Source organism: Hyla sarda, chromosome 3 (assembly GCF_029499605.1).
Source record: "Hyla sarda isolate aHylSar1 chromosome 3, aHylSar1.hap1, whole genome shotgun sequence".
In the NCBI taxonomy this organism is placed as follows: Eukaryota; Metazoa; Chordata; class Amphibia; order Anura; family Hylidae; genus Hyla; species Hyla sarda.
Genome location: NC_079191.1, coordinates 263566843 through 263591400, shown reverse-complemented (window position 1 = coordinate 263591400; position 24558 = coordinate 263566843). Strand labels below are relative to the sequence as shown.

The 24558-nt window shown below is 42.7% G+C and overlaps 1 protein-coding gene across 2 annotated transcripts in view; it reads left to right on the top strand.

The window, feature by feature from the left end:
* Positions 1-24558, top strand: part of MED23 (mediator complex subunit 23) — a 91973-nt gene that overhangs the window by 31864 nt on the left and 35551 nt on the right. The window contains exons 9-14 of one of the 2 annotated variants that reach the window (XM_056566559.1): positions 919-1031; positions 9749-9844; positions 10333-10350; positions 20921-21121; positions 23136-23279; positions 23667-23812. In XM_056566559.1, the coding sequence (XP_056422534.1) occupies positions 919-1031; positions 9749-9844; positions 10333-10350; positions 20921-21121; positions 23136-23279; positions 23667-23812 (718 nt within the window). The remainder of the gene's footprint in view (positions 1-918; positions 1032-9748; positions 9845-10332; positions 10351-20920; positions 21122-23135; positions 23280-23666; positions 23813-24558) is intronic. The other variant, XM_056566560.1, reaches the window with a different exon arrangement.

The window sequence follows — 24558 nt, the reverse complement described above, 5'->3', positions numbered from 1 at the left end:
TCTCTTATAAGCATACTCTAGTAATCCCTTTCTCCTGGCATACCTGCCGTGTATGCCATTGGTAAGGTGTTAGTGCTGATTTTAAAACACTTTAATAGTGCCTGCCCCCCCCCCTAACATGTTTCGTCACTAGGTGGGATGTCCTCAGAGGTTATGGGGCAATGACAGTCAATGGCATACACTGCAGGTATGCCAGGAGAAAGGGATTACTAGAGTATGCTTGTAAGCGACTAACACTGCAAACAGATTGGTGTTGGATGTGCTGGGTTTTCAATTCACCTATATACTCACCATTTGAATTCATTTAAAGACATTATAATAAAAGCTAAGTTTTAAAATTAGACTGAGGGATAAAAGTGGACCTTTCACTCTGTCCTTTTTGGCAGAGTTGCCTTTCAATTAACGTATGTTAGTCCACCCCTCATATGGGTGTATTTTGATTTATATTTACCGCATTAGCAATATTGACTTTTTTGCGATGCCCAAACACTATTTGGGATAGCTATGGGGGATAATAGTGATTGACAGCTTAGCTGTTCCACATTGTCTCCAGGTAAGGAAGCAAATATTGATCTGGTAGCCCCCAAAGTCACTCCCTTTATTAAAATAACAGCCGAATAAGCCAAATATGCATAATATGCATATATATAAATAAATAAAGGTATATAGCTGTCTGCTAAATAAACCTTGTTGTCAATAACTATCTTCTGTATACGGATGTCTTGGAGCACACAGTTATTTGTGTTTCTATAAATCATAGATAAAGTAAGTGCACCCACTATGGGGATGATAATTGTCTTAGCAATGTAGCCATTATTAATAATATCAACTGTATTTAATGTTAGCAGTTTTGTAAATATTTTTTAAGAACTTTTCGGAAAGAGTTTTATGTTTCTTTATTACAAACAATGTTCCAAGGCCGCTGCAGTCTTCTTCCTGTGGTGAATAATTCAGGAGCCATCTGTAACTCTTGGAAGTTGGACCCTTTAACATTGCGCTTTCCACTGAAAGGTCTTTTGCCTTATGACAAGGTGAGTCAGTGTTTAAAACAACAACAAAAAATATGATGGCTCTTCAAACCAAACTTGTTTTTACTATGTGGAATTTTGCATTACCTCCCAGAAACTTAAAATAAATAGAAAATTTGTACTAATCTCAGTAAATGTAGTTCATTGTTTAGTAGCTGTTCACCCTTCTTGAGCTATTGCCTAAAATGAATTATTTGCCATTTTCTTAGTAGAATACTGAATACCAGTAAACCATTCAGGCATACACTCCTGATTATTTAAATAGGCCATTAAGAATAACCAACATTAACTAAACCTAGATATTGGCAAGCATGAAGTCTAACAGGGCAGCGTTCCAAAAAGTGTTATCAAGACTCAGAAAAGAAAACTACGCATACAGTGCCTTGCATAAGCACTCCCTCCTTTGCCCTTTTTGCTACTGTTAAAAACTGGAGTTAAAATATATGCAAATAGACTTAGTACTAGTGCTCTAAAAGTGTTAAAAAGTTGTCATCTGTAGGATGCATTAATATTCAAACCTTTTAGGGTATGTTTCTACCAGCTTTGCACATCTAGAGATGGAAACATTGGAGACAGTCTGTGAACATGAATTTTCAAGTCTTTCCTAGATTCTAAATTGGCTTCCGGTCTGGACTTTGACTGGGCCATTTTAGGACGTTAAGGCTATGTTCAAACATTGGGACATTCCACAGACTGCGGGCATGTTATGCTGGTGCTAGGACCTTACTAGGAATGTATCTTCTCAAAGACTGCTATCCATTCCATGTGGAGTCTGCAGAAAGAATGGATAGGTTTATTCTTTCAGCAGACACAGAAAACGGAATTTCCGTGCCAGAAACATCTGGTGTGAAAATTCCGCCATGTGCACAGAGCAGCAGAATCCCATTGAAAACAATGGGATTCTGCTGCTGCACAATCTACATGCGGAATTCCACATGGAAATTGTTGTTGCTCACTTTCAACCTCTTTCTTCTTGTCTGTCTTCTTTAAAAGCCAGATTTAAGGAGTAAGGAACTAATAGTTATCCTATGCATAGATTCTCCTACCTCAAGAGTTACCATAGGCCTCTTGATTCCTTCTCTGATTAATTTTCTTCTTGCCTGCCTTGTCAGTTTGAGTTGATGGTCTTGTCTTGGAAAGAAAACCTACCATTTTCTAATGACGGATTGTATGGTAATTTGTAAGAAGTTCAAAACTTTTTTTATACCAAACCCTAATTTGTACCTCTCCATAACCTAAAAACTGGTTAAGCTCCTTGTTCTTCGTGCTGCTGTTTGTTCAGTAATGCTCTCTAACAAACTCTGAGACATTCACAGAACAGGTGTATTTGTACTGAGATTTAATTTCAGACAAGTGGACCCTATTTTACTAGGGACTTGCAACTTTGACTTGTAAGGGTAATTGCTCACACCAGATCTCGGTTAGGGGTTTCACAGTAAAGGGTGTAACTACATATACACTCAGAATTTTAAAGACTTTATTTGCAAAAAAGAAGGTTGCAGCAGCACTCTTAGGTCAAAATATCGAGGCTCTTAGCGCACTTTTTAATCAAAATGTGTCCCCTATCCACCACGCAGAGGTGGCCACCTCCGTGTTGTGGATAGGGGACACGTTTTGATTAAAAATTGTGCTAAAAGCCTCCATATTTTGACCAAGAGTGCTGCTGCAACCCTCTTTAAAGATTTTATTTGCAAATAATTTTGAAATTCATGTAATTTCCCCCCCTTTCCCACTTCCAAACAATGAATCATTTTGTGTTGGCACATTGCAAAAAAAGAGCAACCAAATATATTTAAATCTTTGGTTATACCATGACAAAGTGTAGAAAAATCCAAGGGGGTGAATACTTATGCAAGGCACAGTATATGTTCTCGGCTTCTACAATCTGTAGAAAGCATATTGTGTCCATTCATTATTAGAAGAAAAACACATGTTACAAAAGATGTCTTTGTAATATTACCCACTGATATAAGCTGTAACTGGTACAGTAACTATATATTAAATGGGTATTTTTTTTTTCAAACCTATCCATAGCATATGTCAAATGCTTGGAGCCTCTAGGACTTTTACCTACCATGAGTCCAATGACCTCTATTTCCTAACTTATGGCTGCCTCAGTCTTGATATATCCTAATAGAGAGAGGTTCCCACTAACATTTATTACCTATTTACAGGAAAGCGTTTTGAGGGGGGGTCACCACATTTGTGATTGGGTTGAACTTTTTGTGGTTGGACCCCCAGCCATCAGACATTTCACACCTATTCTGCGGATAGGTGATACATGTTAGTGGGAGAACCTCTTTAAAGGGATTATCTAGGACTTTGGGGGAGATTTATGAAAACCTGTCTCAAGCAAAAGTTGCTGAGTTGCCCATAGCAACCAATCAGATCGCTTCTTTCATTTTGCAGAGGCTTTGTTAAAAATGAAAAAAAGATCTCATTGGTTGCTATGGGCAACTCAGCAACTTTTCCTTTGGACAGGTTTTGATAAATCTCTCCCTTTCTCGGTCACTCCTCATTAGGGGACACCTAACTGATGGGTATATGCTCTTGCCACTAGGAGGCGCTGACACTAGGAAAAATAAGTCTGCTCCTCCCTGGCAGGATATACCCGCCCACCTGAAGTGAACCAGTTTTAGCTAGTGTCAGCTAGGAGGTGGACACTGTCTGGTTCTCTCCAGACCTTGTCTTTTTTATTATTTTCTAGTAAGGTGTTAGGTGCTTTTCACTTCCCTGCTCATTTCTGCAGGCTGCGCACTGAGTAAAGGGGTCATGGCGGCACATAGCTCCGCTCTTCTTCTTCACTGTGCCAGTGCGTGCTCCGGGGGTTATGGCGGTTTTCTGCCGCCTGTCACACATGGCCATCTTCACCTGAGCAGCGCATGAACAGAGGGGTCAGGCAGCGTCACCCCTCCAGGTTCGTGTGCTCCTCGGCTCCTTTTCGGCCCACGGGTGCTTCTGGCTGATTTTTAGCCCTGCCCCCTCCACTTTTTTCGGGAGGCGGCGCCGCTTGTACTTCGAGCGGCTCCGTCGGCCTCCCGAAGCTGCGGCCCGGCAGGAGCTTCTCCTTCCGGGCTGTTTTCTGTTTCAATTACCCCCAGAACTATGCGGTGCTTTGTACACCGGCCTCCCGAAGCTGTGGCCCGGCGGGAGCTTCTCCTGTCCGGGCTGTTTTCTGTTTCTATTAGCTTAGTAGCTATGCGGCTTAACAGACGCTTCTAAGCGCTGCTCCGTGCTGCCGCCGCTCCTGAGACTGCCACTGTCTGTTCTCCTCATCGGAGGAGAATTGATTGTGGGGTTAAGTTCCATTGGACACACAGTTCAGTTTATGCACCGTTATTTAAAAAAAAGAAAAAATATGAAGCTTTTCAGACAATCTGGTGCAGTCTGGCACCCTATTCTGGCCTTGCATTGCATTATAAGTTTAATGCCTGCAGTCCTGGGTTCCTAGAGTCGCTCACATAGCAGCTGAAGTAGACTGGCTTTCCGGTACCTCTCTACTGTGCGCGGTGTCCAGTGGATTAACTAGCCCATACCTGTAGGCCGTACAGTGGTCTGCATGTTTTTTCTCTGCCGCCTGTCACATGTCACACGGCTGATGTATATGTTGCCGCAGTTCCGATACCCCACTGCTGGGTGTGGTATATGGAGGACTTGCTCGATGTTTCTTCAGGACCCATACCAGTAAGCCAGACAGTGGTCTGCATGGTTTCCTCTGCCGTTTGTCACACGTCTCACGGCTGATATATCTGATGCTGCATTTCCGATACCCCACTGCTGGGTGCGGTATATGGTGAACTGACCGATGTGTCTTTAGGACACATACCAGTAAGCCAGACAGTGGTCTGCATAATTTCCTCTGCCATTTATCACACATCTCACAACTGAGTTGTCTGTGGCTGCAGTTCCGATACCCCATTGCTGGGTGCGGTATATGGAGAACTGACCGATGTCTCTTCAGGACCCATACCGGTAAGCCAGACAGTGGTCTGCATGATTTCCTCTGCCATTTATCACACGTCTCACGACTGAGTTGTCTGTGGCTGCAGTTCAGATACCCCACTGCTGGGTGCGGTATATGGAGGTCTGCCCGATTTGCCTCCAGGACCCATACCAGTAAGCCGGACAGTGGTCTGCATGGTTTCCTCTGCCGTTTGTCACATGTCTTACGGCTGATATATCTGTTACTGCAGTTCCAATACCCCACTGCTCAGTGCGGTATGTGGAGAACTGACCCGATGTGTTTTCCGGACCCATACCAGTAAGCCAGACAGTGGTCTGCATGGTTTCCTCTGCCGTTTAGCACACATCTCATGGATGAGGTGTCTGTGACCGCAGTTCCGATACCCCTCTGCTGGGTGTGGTATATGGAGAACTGACCCGATGTGTCTTAAGGACCCTAAGGATCATTACTAAGTCTTCTACGGACCCATTCCAGTAAGCCAGACGGTAGTCTGCATGTTTTTCCCTACATCGCTGGTCACACGATTCACGGCTGATGCATCTGCGACTGGAGTTCCGGCTCTTCACTGCTGGGCGAGGTACCGATGGAATGCATGGTTGTCTTCTGTGGATCCATGCCAGTAGGCCAGACAGTGGTCTGCATAGTTGACTACACAGACTATCATACATCAACCGGCTGATGTGTCTGCGGCTGGTGTTCCAATCCCTCTCTAATGGGTAAGATACCGATGGGATGGAAAATTGTCTTCGGTGAATCCGTGCCAGTAAGCCTGACAGTGGTCTGCATGGTCGCAGACGCCGCCTGTCATACATCAGATGACTGATGTATCTGTGCCTGGGGTTCCGGTTCCTCACCACTCAGCGAAGTGCAGAGGGTGTGAGCAGTTGTCTTCTGTGGATCCATGCCGGTTGGCCAGACAGTGTTCTGCATGGTTGCCTACACCGTCTTACACTTCAGACGGATTATGTATCTGCAGCTTGACTTCCGGTACCTCATTGCTGGTGAGGTGCCGATGGGGTGCATCGTTGTCTACTTTGGACCCATACCAGTAACCCAGACATTCGTCTGCTTGGTTGTCTGCACCGCCTGTCCTACATCAACCAGCTGGTGTCTCTGCTTCGGCAGTTTTCGGTACCTCACTATTCTGCGAGGCGTCCGACGGAGTGTTTCGTATCTGCTATGGTCCCATACCAGTGAGTCAGACAGTAGTCTGTATGGTTGCCTGCACCACCTTTCATGCATCACACGTCTGATGTATCTGAGACTGGAGCTCCGGTACCTCACTGCTGTGCGAGGTGCCAATAACATAATTCATCTTCCATCTGTAAGCCAGGTGGTGATCTGCTTGGTTTCCTGCGCCACTTGTTACGCATCACATCACCGGTGTATCTGCGTCTGGTCTTTCACAACCTCACTACTGTGAGGTTTCCGCTGTCCCTTAGGGACTCATACCAGTAAGCCTCATAGTTGTCTGCATATTTTCTTCTGCCGACCGTCACATGGCGGATGTTTCTTTTTTTGGCGGCTAGTGTTCCAGTACCCCACTGTTGTGCATGGTATACGTGGAACTGACCTAGCGTGTCCCACGGACACTATACGGGATGTCAGGGATGCATTCCACGGTCCCTCTATCTCTCTCCTGGGGGGCAGGGTTTCTTGGCCTTCCTGCCCTTCCACCTTTGTCGTAGGTGCTCAGTTATCTCCAGTCTGGCTTTTCCTTTTCACTAACACCTGGGTAGTTTCCTTGCCCAGCCAGACGGCTACTTTGGGTCATCTATCATGCATTGTCACCCCGTGGACGGTAGGTCACCACCATGGCAGTTTTTCGTGTGCGTCTCTCAGAGTTGTCCCATGTGCCTTATACACTGCGCCACATACTGGTTACAGGGTTGCCTGCTCGCCTGCCACTCTGCGTACAGGCTGGTATCTCTCTCCACTGTGTGTCTCCGTGTGCGGGACCAGACGTGGCCACGGTCTCTTGGCCCATGGCCAGACTGTGTCTGCTTGGTGTTACAATCCACCTGGTCACCTCCCACGTTCAGCTGCCACTGCAGCTGTAGTCTGGTGTCTCTCTCCCAGGTGCAGTCCCACAGAGTGTGTGCATGTGGGTTCTTAGGACCTTTTTCTTCCTATAGGTCACACTGTGTCGGCCTTTTTTGCCTGCTCCACATTCGTTCTTCATCTCCTGGGTCTGCGACTTTAGCCTTGGTGTTTGGCACCATTAGGAGATGGGGGGGGGGGGGGGGGGTGTCTGTGGGTTCCAGGGCCCTTTGCAGCAACAGCAGCGTCGCTCTGTTTTCTTTTCTTATGTTGCACTGTTAGTCTGCTGTGGGCATACCTCCCTTCCTACTGGTCCTTTTGGATGTCTGCATTTTCACCGTGTCTGCAGTCTTGGTACGCCACTGTTGTCGGGGGGTCCTCATATCTGTGTTCCTACATATGCTAGGACCGTTTTGTAGGAGTAGATCCACCTTTCTTTTGCTCGGTTAGTGCGCCCAGGGGTTTCCGGTGTTTTGTCTCCGCAGTTCCGTGGCGGTTGAACACCTCTGTTCTGACATAGGGCATGCAGGGCACCTGTTGGGTCAGCCCCTATCTGTACTTCCGGGTGTTCTTTTCCGGGGTCTCTGTCCAGGATGACTCTGGCGCCTCCTCGTCACTATCTGGATTACCCTCAACAGGTCTTGTATTTTTGACCAGTATCGGGGTACGGGGCTCCGATCTCTCTTGGATCGCACAATGGCTCCTCCAGGCGGCAAGGGTTGCCGCTGGAGCCTGGGGGCTTCATCCACCCAGTATTTGCATTTCCCTGCTCCTTCTGCACCTAGCTCGCTTGCCAATTCCCTTATCACTTGGGGTGCGGTGATCAGGGTGCTTGTCGCAGGTCTGTACTTGCGTTGTCGTCTCGACCACCCTTGTTTTTCCCTCCTGGAGGGATTATTTGTTTTTGCTAAGATGCATTCAACAGTTAATTTTGCTGTCTAGGCTTGTGTGCTTTCTGTCCACTGTCACAGCCTAGTGTTCTCCTGGAAGGGGTATGTCCTTCTTACCCTTTTGTCTGTGTCTCTCATGCTGCGTTGACACCAAAGGTCGTCTGGTGTGCTCCTTCCTATGCCCAGTCCCTGGGAGTCCAAGCTGAGCTCTCATTGGTTATCACTCCTTCCCGTTCTGATGGGATGTTTCTTGAGGCTGCTCTGGTCTACTCGGACAACCCTGATCTATCACGGTTGGTCCCCTTGATTTGGACTCTGTCCTGCGATGCTGCGGTGTGCCTTCCTTTTAGGCAGCTCTCCGATTCCTTGAGCCTTGGTGGTGGTTCAGGTCTTGGACACTTGTCGCGGCTCGGGCCCCGACTCCTTCGCGATCTCATTCGTCGGGGCAGTATTTCTGTCCTGGGCTCCTTCTCTTCCTTATGGCGTTTTTTTCGCCACAAGAGTTTTTTCGCGAACATCTGTTTCCCTTTTTTTCCCTGTGGTTTCTTGTCTCTCTATATGACCCGGGTGCCTTGGGTCTCTACAGGGAATGGACCTTTCCCTTGGTCCTGGTCCTTCTCCTTGGCTGGGAGTTCTTCCGGGAGCTCTCTTTCTGGGCCTAGTGGGTCTCCGACCTGGGGGCTCGTCCACAGGCCTTGCGGACAGGTGAGTTCAGTGTTTGGACTGTCTCCCTTTTTCACTTGTGGTTGTTTTTTTTTCCCAACCTAGGGGACTGCTTTGGTACGTCCCATCAGTTAGGTGTCCCCCAATGAAGAGCGACCAAGAAAAGGAGATTTTTTTTGTACTCGCCGTTAAATCTTTCTCGTAGCCTTCATTGGGGGACACCGCAACAACCCATTTCTTATTCTTTTCTGTTTCTTGAGTTCTACGGGATTCCTTTCTAGGGTCCTTCGGACGTAATTCCTTGTTGGCTTCTCCTACTGCTTTGTGACAAAACTGGTTACCTCACTGCAGGTGGGCGGGTATATCCTGCCAGGGAGGAGCCTACTTTTCTTTTTCCTAGTGTCAGCGCCTCCTAGTGGCAAGAGCATATACCCATCGGTTAGGTGTCCCTCAATGAAGGCTACGAGAAAGAGATTTTACGGTGAGTACAAAAAAAATCTCCTTTTTGTTTCTATTGTTTAGCCATGCTTTGGATAGGCCATCAATATCTGGTTGGTGGGGTTTCTACTCCTGACACCCCACCAGTCTGCTGATTGGTTCCCTCTATTCTATTCTTCCTTCCATGGACAGCTCTGTACACTCAGTAGTAGCTACATATGGTGCTGCAACTCATCCCATTCTCTTCAGTGGGGTGAGTCTCAATACGGAGTACACCCACTAAGTGTGCAGAGCTGTCCATGTTAGGTAAAAAGAGGTGCGTATTAGGGATTGACCGATTATCAGTTTGGCCTATATTATCGGCTGATATTCACTATTTTTGACGTTATCGGTATCGGCAATTACCCTGCTGATAATGAAAAATAGCCGATAACTTATACCGGAATATCGGTAAAAGTTATCGGCTATCGGCCTGAAAGGCCACAGATTATCGGTATCGGCCCTAAAAAAAAAACATATTGGTCGATCCCTAGTGCATATCCTATCAACTGAGTGATTAAAATACATTGTAAAAGGGTTTACAAATTCATGATACATTTTTAGAAATTTGTAACGGTTTAACCTTTTTTTTTTTCAAAGCCTTTTAATGTAGTTGACCATAATGGAAAGTTGTAAGCATTGTCATATGATGTGTTCCATTATCTGCATCATGTCTTTCCTTACAGGATTTATTTGAACCCCAGACTGCTCTATTGAGATATGTCCTAGAGCAGCCATACTCAAGGGATATGGTGTGCAACATGTTAGGTCTAAACAAGCAGGTATTAGCATGCATCTTTTCCTTATCAGTATTGCTCTATCCTTTACATTTTTCTTTGCTATAGCAGACTGAACAAAACAGTTGTGATAGTAGTCCCTTTTATATTTCTTTTAGTATCTTGTGGGTTCTTTGAAAGCTCCCCTTATTATTTGGTCCTTCCTGCGTGGGGGTTTCATAGTGCAGTAGATATTTGAAAATGACTTTTTTTGGTTTTGCATTGCTTTCCCCTTCCTATAAGGCCAGTCTCAAGAGAGCCCTTTGCCAGCCCTTACTACACCATGTAATACTCAGCAAATCCTATCTTTAAAGTGCTTCTAACATTTCCTCACACTTTAGGACAAAGTGGTGCTACCGTTTGCATATGGCATTGGTGGGTATATTCTGACTCAGGGCATCTTGAGGCAGGCCTCATAGTTACTGTTTTGTCTTTTCTTTTTTTCTTCCTTTATTTTTGTTCTGTCTTGTCCTGCCCATCCTCCAATGCTCTAGACCTTGAACATTGCTCAGGTATGTTCACAACCTTCTTCTTGTATTGTGACTAACCGTACTGCTGGCTGCTTTGTAGCCACTGATCCCACTTAGAAACCATACATACATGGCCAGGGCTTGAAATTGGCAAAGCTGCAACATTACCAATTTCACGCACACAGTGAGACCTTCTGCAATCATCATTTTAGAAACTTGGGTTTACACCTTCTCTTCATGTTTCCAATGTAGTGAGTTGTGTTGTGGTTTATTGTGAGTGAATGTATTCACAAATTTCACTGCAGGGTTTTTAAAAAGGCTTTATCGTTCTAGTCCATTCCAGATTCTCTCTGTGGTTGTGCATGTATAAAAGGTTACCTGTATTGTTCTTTAATGTAATAACTGAAAATTACTCCCACAATGCTTTCATTGCATGTGTTCCCACCATCAACTTCTTAATTTTCCACTTTTCTTTCTATCCATCTCTGTTTTCATACATATTTCATTTGAATGGGGAATAGTATAACTCTCCTATTGCATAGATGCTTTTCTGGTATGTATTAGGCTGGGTTCACACCTCATTTTTGCCATACTGTTTTCAGTTTTTCTAAAGTAAACCGTATGGCAAAAAAAAAACTGATGGAACCGTTGGGGAAAAAGTAAACCGTATGCGTTTTTAACCCCTTAATGACGTCGGGCGTAAATGTACGTCCTGGTGAGCTGGCACTTAAAGCACCAGGACGTACATTTACGTATTATGCATAACTGCGACCATCGGAGCGATGCTCAGGTCATGCGCGGCTGGTCCCGGCTGCTGACAGCAGCCAAGGACCCACCAGTAATGGTGGACATCCGCGATTGCGCGGATGTCCGCCATCAACCCCTCAGATGCCGTGATCAATACAGATCACGGCATCTGCAGCAACCCGGTCACTAAAATGGATGATCGGATCGCCTGCAGCGCTGCTGCGGCAATCCGATCATCCAGAACAGCAGACGGAGGTCCCCTCACCTGCCCCCGCTGCCTTCCACAGGTTTTCTGCTCTGGTCTGTGATCGAGCAGACCAGAGCAGAAGATGATCGATAATAATGATCAGTGCTATGTCCTATGAACAGTATTAGCAATTGAATGATGATCCCCTATGGGGACTATAAAAACGTAAATTGTCTCATTTCCGTATCCATTCTGTTAAAATAAAATGTTAATGATACCTTACGGTGAACGGCGTGAACATAAACAAAAAGTCCAAAATAGCAGCTTTTTTATAACATTTTATTCCAAAAAAATTAATAAAAAATGTATTAAGTTTTATATAAGCAAATATGGTATCAATAAAAAGTACAGATCACAGCGCCCTCATACCGCTGCTTATATGGTAAAATGAAAAAGTTATAGGCCTTCAAAATAGGGGGATTTTAAACGTACAAATTTAGTTAAAAAATTAGAGATTTTTTTTAAGCGCAACAGTAATAGAAAAGTAAGTTATCATGGGTATCATTTTAATCGTATTGACCCAAAGAATAAAGAACATGTCATTTTTATGGTAAATTGTACGGCTTGAAAACGAAACCTTCAAAAATTTGCTTAATTACGGTTTTCTTTTTAATTTCCCTACACAAATAGTATTTTTTTGGTTGCGCCATACATTTTATGGTGAACTGAGTGATGGCATTACAATGGACAACTGGTTGCACAAAAAACAAGCCCTCATACTATTCTGTGGATGAAAATATAAAAGTTATGATTTTTTGAAGGCGAGGAGGAAAAAACTAAAACGTAAAAATAAAATTGTCCTTAAGGCCCAAATGGGCTGAGTCCTTAAAGGGGTATTCCGCTGATGTCAGATCGCCGGGGTCCCGCTGCTGGGGACCCCGGGGATCGCCGCTGCGGCACCCCGCCATCATTACTGCACAGAGCGAGTTCGCTCTGCACGTAATGACGGGCAATACAGGGGATCGGAGCATCATTACGTCATGGCTCCGCCCCTCGTGACGTCACGACCCGCCCCGTCAGTACAAGTCTATGGGAAGGGGGCGTGGCGGTCGTCACGCCCCCTGCCATAGACTTGCATTAAGGGGACGGGCTGTGATGTCACGAGGGGCGGCGCCATGACGTCACGCTGCTCCGGCCCCTGTATCGCCCGTCATTACGCACAGAGTGAACTCGCTCTGTGCAGTAATGATGGTGGGGTGCCGCAGCGTCGATCCCCGGGGTCCCCAGCAGCGGGACCCCGGCGATCTGACATCTTATCCCCTATCCTTTGGATAGGGGATAAGATGCCAGGGGCGGAATACCCCTTTAAGGGTACCTCTCATCAAAAAAACTTTTGATATATTATAGATTAATGTATGCAGAATAACTTTACAATTGCATGTTATTAAAAAATATGCTTCTTTCTATTTAATTTTCCACTTTGAAGAAATGACCACTAGGGGTCTCCCTACCAGTCCTGGCAGCAAGCATTTCAGACTCATGCTGGAGTCCTAAACACTACGAGCTGCCAGTCTGCTTTGTTCACAAAGGAGAACACTCAGAGCTGCCAGCCTGCTTTGTTCACAGCCTGTTTGGCTGTGAACAAAGCAGGCTGGCAGCTCTGAGTGTTTAGGACTCCAGCATGAGTCAGAAATGCTTGCTGACAGGACTGATTGGGAAAAATACAATAGAAAGAAGCATATTTTTCATTAATATGCTATTGGAAAGTTATTCAACATTAATTAATCTAAAATATATTAAAAGTTTATTTGATGAGAGGTACCCTTTAAACCGTATACTATTTTTAAAAGTGTATACGGTTCTGTCAGTTTTTATAAAAAAAAAAAAAAATGTTATTGAAAATGTTTTCAATTTTTTATGGGAGGGGTGTTGGGTGGGGGCTTTAGGATGCAAATGCGCATGTGCAAAGTAAAAACCGTATTAAAAAAAAAAATGTGGTTGCAGTACGGTTTTTAAACCGGAGACAAAACCGTACTGCAACCGCATACATTTTTTTTTTAACATGGACGTCCTTCCTTAGTATAATAATGAAGGGGGCTGTGCCAACAGCGAATATGTAGGCGACAGGGGAACTCGGTGAGCCGGGGCACATTAAGAATGAAACTAGTTACAAGAAGAGTGCTGCACCTAGTAAACATTTCAGTGAGTAACCCCCTTAATTTTACAGCCCCTCACCCGCACTACACTGAGCATACTGTGTTTACTGCGGGTAAACTAGCTGTCAATTTTTCTTTAAAGGGGTTCTCCGGTGCTTACACATCTTTTCCCCTATCCATGGATAGGGGATAAGATGCCTGATTGCGGGAGTCCCGCAGCTGGGGACCCCCGGGATCATGCATTCGGCACCCCATTTGTAATCAGTCCCCGGAGCGTGTTCGCTCCGGGACTGATTACAGGCAACCACGGGGCTGGCGACGTGTGACGTCACGCCTCCGCCCCGTGTGACATCACGCTCCGCCCCTCAATGCAAGCCTACGGGAGGGGGTGTGATAGCTGTCACGCCCCCTCCCGTAGGCTTGCATTGAGGGGCGGAGGCCTGACGTCACAGGGGGGCGGAGGCATGACGTCACACGCCGCCGGCCCGTTGGTCGTCTGTAATCAGTCCCGGAGCGAACGCGCTCCAGGACTGATTACAAACGGGGTGCCGCGTGCATGATCCCGGGGGTCCCCAGCGGCGGGACTCCCACGATCAGGCATCTTATGCCCATCCTTTGGATAGGGGATAAGATGTGTAAGCACCGGAGAACCCCTTTAAAGGACTTACGCAGAAGTTAATAACTCATATATCATATCTGTCACATAAAACTGTTATGAGCCCAGTGCTGATTACATTAGAGTCTATGTAACAGCACTCTTTTCTCCTCATTTTATGTCTGAAATGCAGAAGGCAGAAACCTTTGTTCTTCCTCTGCCTCCTGATTTACACCTCTTCAGAGTGGTACTGTTTTTGATCAAAGCATCTTACATAGAGTATATGCATCCTGCCCTTCCCCTTGAATGAGCCAACTTACTTTCTCCCTAATGAAGCAGGCAATACTGATGGGAGCTTGAGGCTCAGAAAAATGTTGCTGTAAACATATTTACATAGCTACATATTTATGGCATATATTATTTATACACCTTAATGGGGTTCTCTGGGCATTTGACATTAATGGCTTATCTTTGGGATAAGCCATCCATGTCTGATCAGCGGGCTGCTGTACTCAGCAGCCTTGCAATAAGACGTTAGGCAGAGCTGCAGCTCAGGTGTATTCACAATAAATGTGCTGGAAGCCTCACAAAAGCATCGGTCTACTGCACCACGTTCCCATTTACATGACTATTTACTGAGCATTTGTTAAGTGGGGGTTTAGGCTGTTGTCGCCTCACTGTTAAGCCATTAAAGCCTAGCCTGAGGATAGGTCTTCATTGTAAAATACACAGAGAATCCCTTCAAGGCTATGTTCACATGTAGCATATACACTGAGGATTTTATTATGCTGATTTTATGCTGTGTAAATCAGTATAAATAAATAGCTAAACACCGCGTAAAATCAGCAACATATATATGTTAGTGTGAACATTCCTTTAAGATGCCTGGTGGTGGAAGTCATTTCACTGATTTTTGTCATTACAGTTTGTATTCACATTTCTACTCATACATTCCTACTCTGTGTATACGTTTTACACTGCATCAGAACCCATAGAATTATATGTATTATAGGATGCAAAAGTGTAAGTATGTATACTTTTTTTCATGTTTTGCATATTTATCATCCATTTAGTGAGCGATCTTCTGCAGTGCTGCAGCTTAACTTTTTTTTTATGTATAATTTCATTTTAGTGAGTAGTATATTTACTGTTGTGTCATTGTAATTATTTGGTGACGTTAAGGTTCCTTAGATGTTTAGAAGTCTTTCATTCATATTTATTCACTGGGATGGTTATGTGGCAGTAGTATTTAGTATTATGCCATTGGCCTTTAACTACTCTAGTGTGCTTGTTACCATAAGTCTGTTGTCTTGTATGTGTTTAGCAAACAGTTCATGCCCATCCACTTTTTCCATAGTATCCTCCATAGCAGGAAGCCCATCTGAATTACTACTAAATTAAGAGATTTGTGAAGGCAATTGTTCTACAATTTTATTTACAGTCAGTATTTATATATTGTTTTTAAACCAAAACGTTTAAAAGAGTTTCCATTTTTCTAAAATACAACTGAATGCGCAGGACTAGTTAATTTCAAGCCCTGTACACTAGTTTTTGCATGCTAGATATAATATTGATTTTATAGTGTGGTGTTGTGCATTTTTCGGTAAGTGTTTGTCTTGGATGATAGTTTTTCTAAAATTTTGTCGGCCAAGGGGTCACAAGCAGTCTCCAATCTTATCTTCAAATGTTATTAACCATTTTCTCCTTGACAAGTTCATTCTATACTAATCTACAATTAGCTTGTTGCTTTACTACCATGGATTGGTATAACTTTTTAATGCTTGCTGTGTTTTTACCTGTATAAACTACAGCTGGCCACAAATTCAATGGCAGTTAAACAAATATATTGAACAGTGGTCTCAGATGTTGCAAAACTTCAATTCCCAGCATGCCTGGACAGCCGTTGGCTGCAACCAACAACGACTGTTGGGGCATGCTGGGAGTTGAAGTTTTGCAACATCTGAAGGACTACAGTTTGAGACCACTGATATTGAAGCTTGTGCATAGTGACCACACACAAAGCAATATTATACATCGGTCTATGATGTGTGAGCTGCTAATAACATTTAAATTCATTCTACACTGAAAATATTTCAAACAAAGTTTTTACCACTGGGGCAGATACATCTATGTAAGAAGTAAAATGAATAGTTGGGCACTTTTGTCCTTGATCTGTGCCTGTGAACATTTACTTACTTTATGAAACAGTCATAATGTAAGTCAATGTTCACAGTCAATGTTGTGTGACACAATGACACACACAATGCGAAAGCGCTCTGTGGTGTGTTATCCTCAGCAATAAATTGGTAATCCCACCCGAATATTGTGTATGCTTACCAACGGTGGCTATACCATGCCAAGTACAACATTGGGGAAAGCATAGAAAATTCAGACATCACGGCTCTCTGCAGTCCGTCCTAGTCGCGATTAAATTCGGGTTACCACAACCCTTTCCCTCCAGGTGCAGGCTAGGACTAACAGGTACTGAGAGTAGTTCCAAGGCAAAGAGTTTATTTTCCCATCATGCAACCCGTTTCGCGGAGATCTGGTTCATTAGCTAGTTCTTTGTCTTAGAACTACTCTCAGCACCTATTAATCCTAGCCAGCACCAGGAGGAAAAGTGGTGTGGTTACCCGATATGACACATTGATGGAAGAGACCAACCTGGCTCGTTCTGCTCATGGGGTTCTAAACACTCAGACACTAACTGATGAAAGCTTTTGTTATGTCTATTTTAATTTTTTTAAATGACAGTGCCCATTTATATAATGACAATGCCAAGTTCTTAATGCATTCGATATCTATGGCTATTTTCACATAGTAGTATTAGTAGTAGTAATAGTACTTTGGCATAGTTTTAAGCTGTAAAACCAATGGGATGAAAACAGTAGGGCTTTAAAAGTCTAATCCAGGAATACCTTTTGTTGATAATTTAGGGTGCCTTCTATCCCTAAAAATGCTATTGTAATCTGTTCAGGACAGACAGAGAGGCAAGGGTGCTATTACCAGGGGCCACAACGCCTCTCTATGTCACGCTCGCTAACAGGCAGCTCATGGCCAAGACAACTACACAGGGCTGCTGCAGACAGGCCAGCCCTTTGTGTCAATGGAGGAGGAGTGGGCGTGATGTAATCGCAGAAAAGCTTTGCTGCCCTGGAACATAGTGGGCTCACAGGCTCCGCCTTTCTGACTCCACCAACTCCTCCTTGTGCATAAATGTACAAAAATACTTTGCCTAGACAGCCTCTTTAAAGGGAACCTGTCACCACTTTCATACTGTCTGAACCATGAGTCATCAGGTCTGTCCCGATGGTAGATCTTTTCCTACACCAAACAGGCTTCTGGGGTGGGGAGGGGACTGCCCTGATAACTTGTGGTGTAGGCAGCATAAAATTGGTGACAGGTTGTTCCCCATAATTCTTTGTTTTTATGACATAGCAGGAAACAACTAAAAATCTGATGTTTTAACATATGAAAAATCTTTGGGGGAGATTTATCAAAACCTGTGCGGAGGAAAACATGCTTCTTTCATTGTTTAAAAAGGCCTCTAAAAATAAAAGTGTTCTGATTGGTTGCTATTGGCTACTGCTCCACTTTTCCTCTGCACAGGTTTTGATAAATCTCTCCATTTGTATTGATAGTCATGGCCGAAAATGTTGGCAACCCTGAAATTTTTCAAGAAAAGGAAGTATTTCTCACAGAAAAGGATTGCAGTAACACATGTTTTTCTATACACATGTTTATTCCCTTTGTGTGTATTGGAACTAAACCAAAAAAAGGGAGGAAAAAAAGCAAATTGGACATAATGTCACACCAAACTCCAAAAAGGGTTTGGACAAAATTATTGGCACCCTTTCAAAATTGTGGAAAAATAAGATTGTTTCAAGCATGTGATGCTCCCTTAAACTCACCTGGGGCAAGTAACAGATGTGGGCAATATAAAAATCATACCTGAAAGCAGATAAAAAGGAGAGAAGTTCACTTAGTATTTGCATTGAATGCCTGTGTGCACCGCACTAAGCATGGACAACAGAAAGAGGAGAAGAGAACTTGAGAACCAAAATTGTGCAAAAATATCAACAATCTCAAGGTTACAAGTCCATCTCCAGATATCTAGATTTGCCTTTGTCCACAGTGCGCAACATTATCAAGAAGTTTGCAACCCATGGCACGGTAGCTAATCTCCCTAAGCGTGGACGGAAGAGAAAAATTGATGAAAGGTGTCAACGCAGGATAGTCCGGATAGTGGATAAGCAGCCCCAAACAAGATATTCAAGCTGTCCTGCAGGCTCAGGGAGCATCAGTGTCAGCGCGAACTATCCATTGACATTTAAATGAAATGAAACACTATGGCAGGAGACCCAGGAGGACCCCACTACTGACACAGAGACATAAAAAGCAAGATTAGATTTTGCCAAAATGAACTTGAGTAAGCCAAAATCCTTCTGGGAAAATGTCCTGTGGACAGATGAGACCAAGATAGAGCTTTTTTGGTAAAGCACATCATTCTACTGTTTACCAAAAACGGAATGAGGCCTACAAAGAAAAGAACACAGTACCAACAGTGAAATATGGTGGAGGTTCAGTGATGTTTTGGGGTTGTTTTGCTGCCTCCGGTACTGGGGGCCTTGAATGTGTACAAGGCATCATGAAATCTGAGGATTACCAACAGATTTTGGGTCATACTGTACAACCCAGTATCAGAAAGCTGGGTTTGAGTCCGAGATCTTGGGTCTTCCAGCAGGACAATGACCCCAAACGTGTCAAAAAGCACCCAGAAATGGATGACAACAAAGTGCTGGAGAGTTCTGAAGTGGCCAGCAATGAGTCCAGAACTAAATCCCATTGAACACCTGTGGAGAGATCTTAAAATTGCTGTTGGGAAAAGGCACCCTTCCAATAAAAGAGACCTGTAGCAGTTTGCAAAGGAAGAGTGCTCCAACATTCCGGCTGAGAGGTGTAAGAAGCTTATTGATTGTTATAGGGAGCGACTGATTTCAGTTATTTTTTCCAAAGAGTATGCAACCAAATATTAAGTTATGGGTGCCAATAATTTTGTCCAGCCCATTTTTGGAGTTTGGTGTGACATTATGTCCAATTTGCTTTTTTTCTCTCCCTTTTTTGATTTAGTTCCAATACACACAAAGGGAATGAACATGTGTATAGCAAAACATGTGTTACTGCAATCCTTTTCTGTGAGAAACACTTAATTTTCTTGAAAAATTTCAGGGGTGCCAACATGACTATATATAGGATTATATATTAGTCTTGTTTTGAGTTGCAGAGGGAACACTTTTAATCATTGATGGGTATAAGGCCAACTATCCCTACGCCACTTGGATTATAATAGCTATTAGCACCTAATTGTTTCTGTAGGGAGAGAAGATATTGGGGTGAGAAATGGAGATTAAAAGCTGTTTCTGGACATGTTTTATATACTGTGCCCTGAACCTAGTGAATTGTGTCCAAAAACTGTATGTTAATGATGGGTGGGATTTGTTATGTTTGCATTAAAGATACTGTGAGTGATAGGGATACCATTTCACTTTTATTAAAGTGCTGGAAGCTTTTTCTCATCAGAGAGACTAGGTTTTACCAATTGAGAAGCTGATTTTACATTGTAAGCATTTGGTTACAGTTCTGTAAACAGCGCTCTTCATTTGATCTCGGCAGACACTTTCTTAAGCTATTTTCACACTGCCGGAAAAATCTTATGTAGATTTTCACTTTCTAGGCCGCAGATTTGGCTGTGCTTTTGGTCTCCAATTAGACCCCTTCATTGTGGCTCACTTACATCTAGGCACCCTGACGCAGTATCCATTCTATGTTAAAAAATAAAATAAAATTACTCTTTCCCTATTTTTTCTTTCCTGCAACACAGATTCGTTCAAAAAAATCTGTGCTTTGGTTTCGAATGAAAACGACAGGAAGCAGCTTCTGTGCAGTTTTCACACGGATTCTGTATTGTGTGAACAAGTCCCAAGATCTTAAAACCTTTTTTTTTTTAATGTTAATTGGTAGGCTTTGTAGTTATTGTTGGGAGATCATGAACTGCCATTGGCTTCAGAGCCATAGACACAGGTTATAGCTACCTTACTTGTGGTTTCTTTATTGTTACGTCAGCCTGTCCACTGAGTGGCTCTTCTGGCTGCGAGACTACATGTTACTCTTTGTCACGGCATGTCTTGCCATATTGTTGTTAGTCTTGCATCTTTCTAATTGTTTCTCCGTTGGCAAAGAGCATGTAAGGGTAATGTTTATTGTACAAATTATAACTTGCAAGACATGTTCCTTATCCCTTTTTTATGGCAAAAAAACAAGTTGTCATTTCTACCTATACTTTTAAAGATACTAACTAAATAACCTCATAAAGTGGGCAATTCAGATTCTGGATTCATCAATATGTTATAGCCTTTTACTGTTTTATTGGCTTCTGTTGACCCTTTGTATATATTTTTATTCTGCAAAAATATATACGTTTAATTTTGCCTGCAGAAAGGGACACTGCAATTCTTTGTTTAGTCTTCTGCTTCTTTTCATCTTTTCTGTAGCTAAATGGAAACTGAGTTATGGTGACAGAAGCCGTCTTGATGGCAATTGAGAATCGTTATTCCAGCCTTTTGGATCTTATCGTTCATATCCAGTGCCAAAAGTAATTGGAATAAAAAAAAATACATGATCTAATCCTAAAACTAGGATAATGTTTCTTGATGGTCAATATTGATCGTGCCATTTGTTCTGACTTCTGATTTCAAATTCATAAGAGATTTAACGATCTGAACAATTTCTGTCACTAGTTTCAGCTTCCAGTAGCATTCTTAATGTGTACTCCATTCCATGCTTTTTGCCCTGTTTGGCTACCTTTTAATGTGCTGATACATCATTTCAGAACATACGACTTTTGGAATACTAATTTTTCATTTTTAGCACAAGCAGAGATGTCCTGTACTGGAGGACCAGCTGGTTGATCTGGTCGTCTATGCCATGGAGAGATCCGAGACAGAGGAGAAGTTTGACGATGGTGGAACAAGCCAGTTGTTGTGGCAGCATCTTTCAAGCCAGCTGATTTTCTTTGTGCTCTTTCAGTTTGCAAGTTTTCCACATATGGTCTTGTCTCTTCACCAAAAGGTATTAAATGGTGTACAATGACTGTATTATTTAACACATGGCTCTCAGACTTATGAATGACACAATTCATTGCTGCCACCTGCCTTATCTTTTCAGAACTTCATTTTTGCCTTTATTAACACATATATATCATACAAAAAAATTGAACTCAATAATGACAGTCAATAAGACTTTTGCATTCACACTACATTTAGGGCACAGGTCCGGCAGGGATTCGGCGGCAACTTGTTTTCCAATTCCCTTGCTGTATGGCTTAGACTTGGTGTAAATGCAGCCTTACAGTGGTCATAAAGACACATTATTCTGCAGTTCCATAAGCATAGTGCTTTAGTATAAGACCTAGGTACTGACAGTCCTGGGAACCTAGAGAGAACCACCAGCTGTTTTTACATGAATTGTTTTACATGTGCATACCATTTGCTGTAGATGAATGCTAGGAGAATAAAATTAACCTTTAGTTTTGCTGATGGCCATTTGTAAATGGTTAAAGCTGAGCCCTGTACACCAAACATGTGGGGCAGAGTTGGAGAGAAAGGAGGCGTGCTGCTGCTGCTTGGCTGCCCCTTTTCAGATTTCAATGTAGCCTAAATGACTAAGCACCACATCTAATCTGCAGTTACAAATCCTGCGTATCATATCTGCGCAGGATCCTGTACGTGTGAAGACTGTAATGAGAAAGGCAGGCTTTATGAAATTCTTCCCTAAATTTTACCCTAACTGCCTGTGTCCAATAACACAGATTGGCCCAGATTTATCGATGTGTAACCAAAACTATCTGGTTTTGCCCAAAGCAACCAATCACAGCCTAGCTTTCTGAATTTAACAGGCTTTGGTTTAAACTTTGATTGATTGAATTTAAACTTTGATTGATTGCCATGGGTAAACCATTCAATTTTGGTTCAGACAGATTGATAAATCTGGACCATAATAAATCCATATAGATATGTCAAAAGTTTTGAGCCAGTTGGGCTCTGGGTCTTCAGACTCCTACCAATCGTTAGATCGTCTCTGATTCTTAAGAAAGTATAGCGCCCATCTCATGCAGAGAGAGATGGGGAGAGAATCACTTAGGTAAGGCCCCTTTCACACTATAAAAATTCATCCGTAATGAACATCCGTCATAAAAATCTTGAAAATCATCCGTTAAACGGCCGTTAGAAAATCCCATTATAGTCTATGGGATTTTTTAATAGCCGTTTTAACCCATTATCGCCCATTATTAATAACAGACATTATTTTGTGTCGGGCGAATGAACGGAAGAAATAGTGCATGCACTATTTCTCCTGTTACTATCACCCATCACAAAATAACGGCTGTTATTAATAACTGGTTAAAACGGCTATTAGAAATATCCCATAGACCATAATGGGATTTTCGTTTAACGGCCGATTTTCAAGATTTTTATGACTGATGTTCATTATGGATGAATTTTTATAGTGTGAAAGGGGCCTTACATTCACATCGCATTTCTTACATACGGTTGCCATATGTTTTTTGTTTTTCTGAACGGGGAACAAAAAACTGACACCACCGTATGTACTTTAATGCTCAATGTGTTTTGCATTGAGTGCAATATTATAAAAAGTTTACAGTTATTCTAACATTAAGAAAGAACCCAAATCCATAGTAGACCACGGTTTTGCACACAGGAACTACAATACAATATCAAAACCGTACACAACTGGATATATCTAGCACAGTTTGGAGGGGATGTCAATTAATAAGGTTTTGCATACGGATTTTCACATTGAAAACCGCATGTGGCAACTCTGTTAAAAAAATAAATAAAATAAAAAAAAAAGTGATGTGAATGCACCCTTAACTGTACATTTCTCCCCTTTGGTTTTTGTGATTTGGAGGAAGGTTTAAAACCAGACCACAATCAATGAAAATGTTTGACATCTTTAAATGTCAAAAGTTGTTTTGTTTTATGACATACACTTACTGGCATAGATTAAATAGACGGTGATCTCATACACCAGACTATCTATTAGTAACACAAATTTGTTACAGCTTGCAGGTCGAGGTCTCATTAAAGGCAGAGACCATCTCATGTGGGTCCTTCTTCAGTTTATATCTGGAAGTATACAGAAGAATGCTTTAGCTGACTTTTTACCTGTCATGAAGCTCTTTGACCTCTTGTACCCTGAAAAGGAGGTGAGTATTTACTTAAACAAATGTACAAAATGTATTTCCTGTCATTTGAGCTTTAGAAATATTTTCATAAATATCACTTTCAATGATTAATATTAATTTCAATACATCTTTATTGATATAATAGAATATATATACTTTTTGAAATATAGCTAAAAGATCAGAAATGTCCAGTCTTGTTCACTCCCCAAACCCTAATAATCCCCATGCAAATCCAGGGAGTTAGTTCGGCCTGCGGAACGGACGTTGGGATGTAAGGTGGCCCTTGTCGTAAATGAGTAATAGCCGTCATCATTTTCCACTTAATGGACCAGAATAGCCATCTAAATATTAAAATGTTTTTACAGATGTTTCCAGTAATAATTTTTCATTATTTTTATTTTGTTTTAGTGTATCCCTGTTCCAGATATCACCAAGCCTCAATCCACACATTCCTTTGCAATGACTTGTATTTGGATCCATCTTAACAGGAAAGCTCAAAATGACAATTCCAAGCTACAGATTCCTATTCCTCACTCTCTAAAGTTACATCATGAGTACGTACAACGCTTCTGGTTTATATCATATTTATTATATGTTCTCTTGATGCAAATTCTTAGTAATTTCATTTTCTTTAAATGGGACCTATGGCCTTGTTCTGCATCATTAATGATAACACATGTGTTTGTTTTTGTGTTCTCTTTATATAAGTTTAAGAACGTAGTATAGAAGTTATGGGCTTCAGCTAAACCCCTCCCTCACTCTTGTTGCACTGAGAAGGAGCATATACAGAGCAACATTGTGACAATGTTTAGGGTGTAGGATTAGTGCTGTACTGCAGTTCTGTGTAAATAAACTTTGCAGCCTTTTGTCTGTGCCAGAATACCACTTTAATATTCGATTTCCTATAAGTGTATTATACATATTTTCTTGATCGGCTCCAGACCGTGGGTATATGCTGCTGCCACTAGGAGGCTTGACACTAGGCAACAAGAAAAGTCAGCCCCACCCAGCAGGATATACCCGCCCAGAGGCACCTGAGCTAATCAGTTTTATCTTAGTGTCAGTAGGAGGCAGACACAGGTCTGGAGCTCCCCAGACTTGGTTGCATATTTTTCCTATTTTTGGGTTTAGGGATGTATAGTTAGAACTTTCTCTCCCTTTTATTTCTCTCTTTTTTAGGTGTGGTCTCAGGAACATAGCGTTCACTGTTTCCCCATTTGTGAAGATGGGGCACAGGCATCAAGTTATGTACTGTGAACCCCTTCTTGCCACCGGTCAGCACCTGGGGTTGTCCCACTGA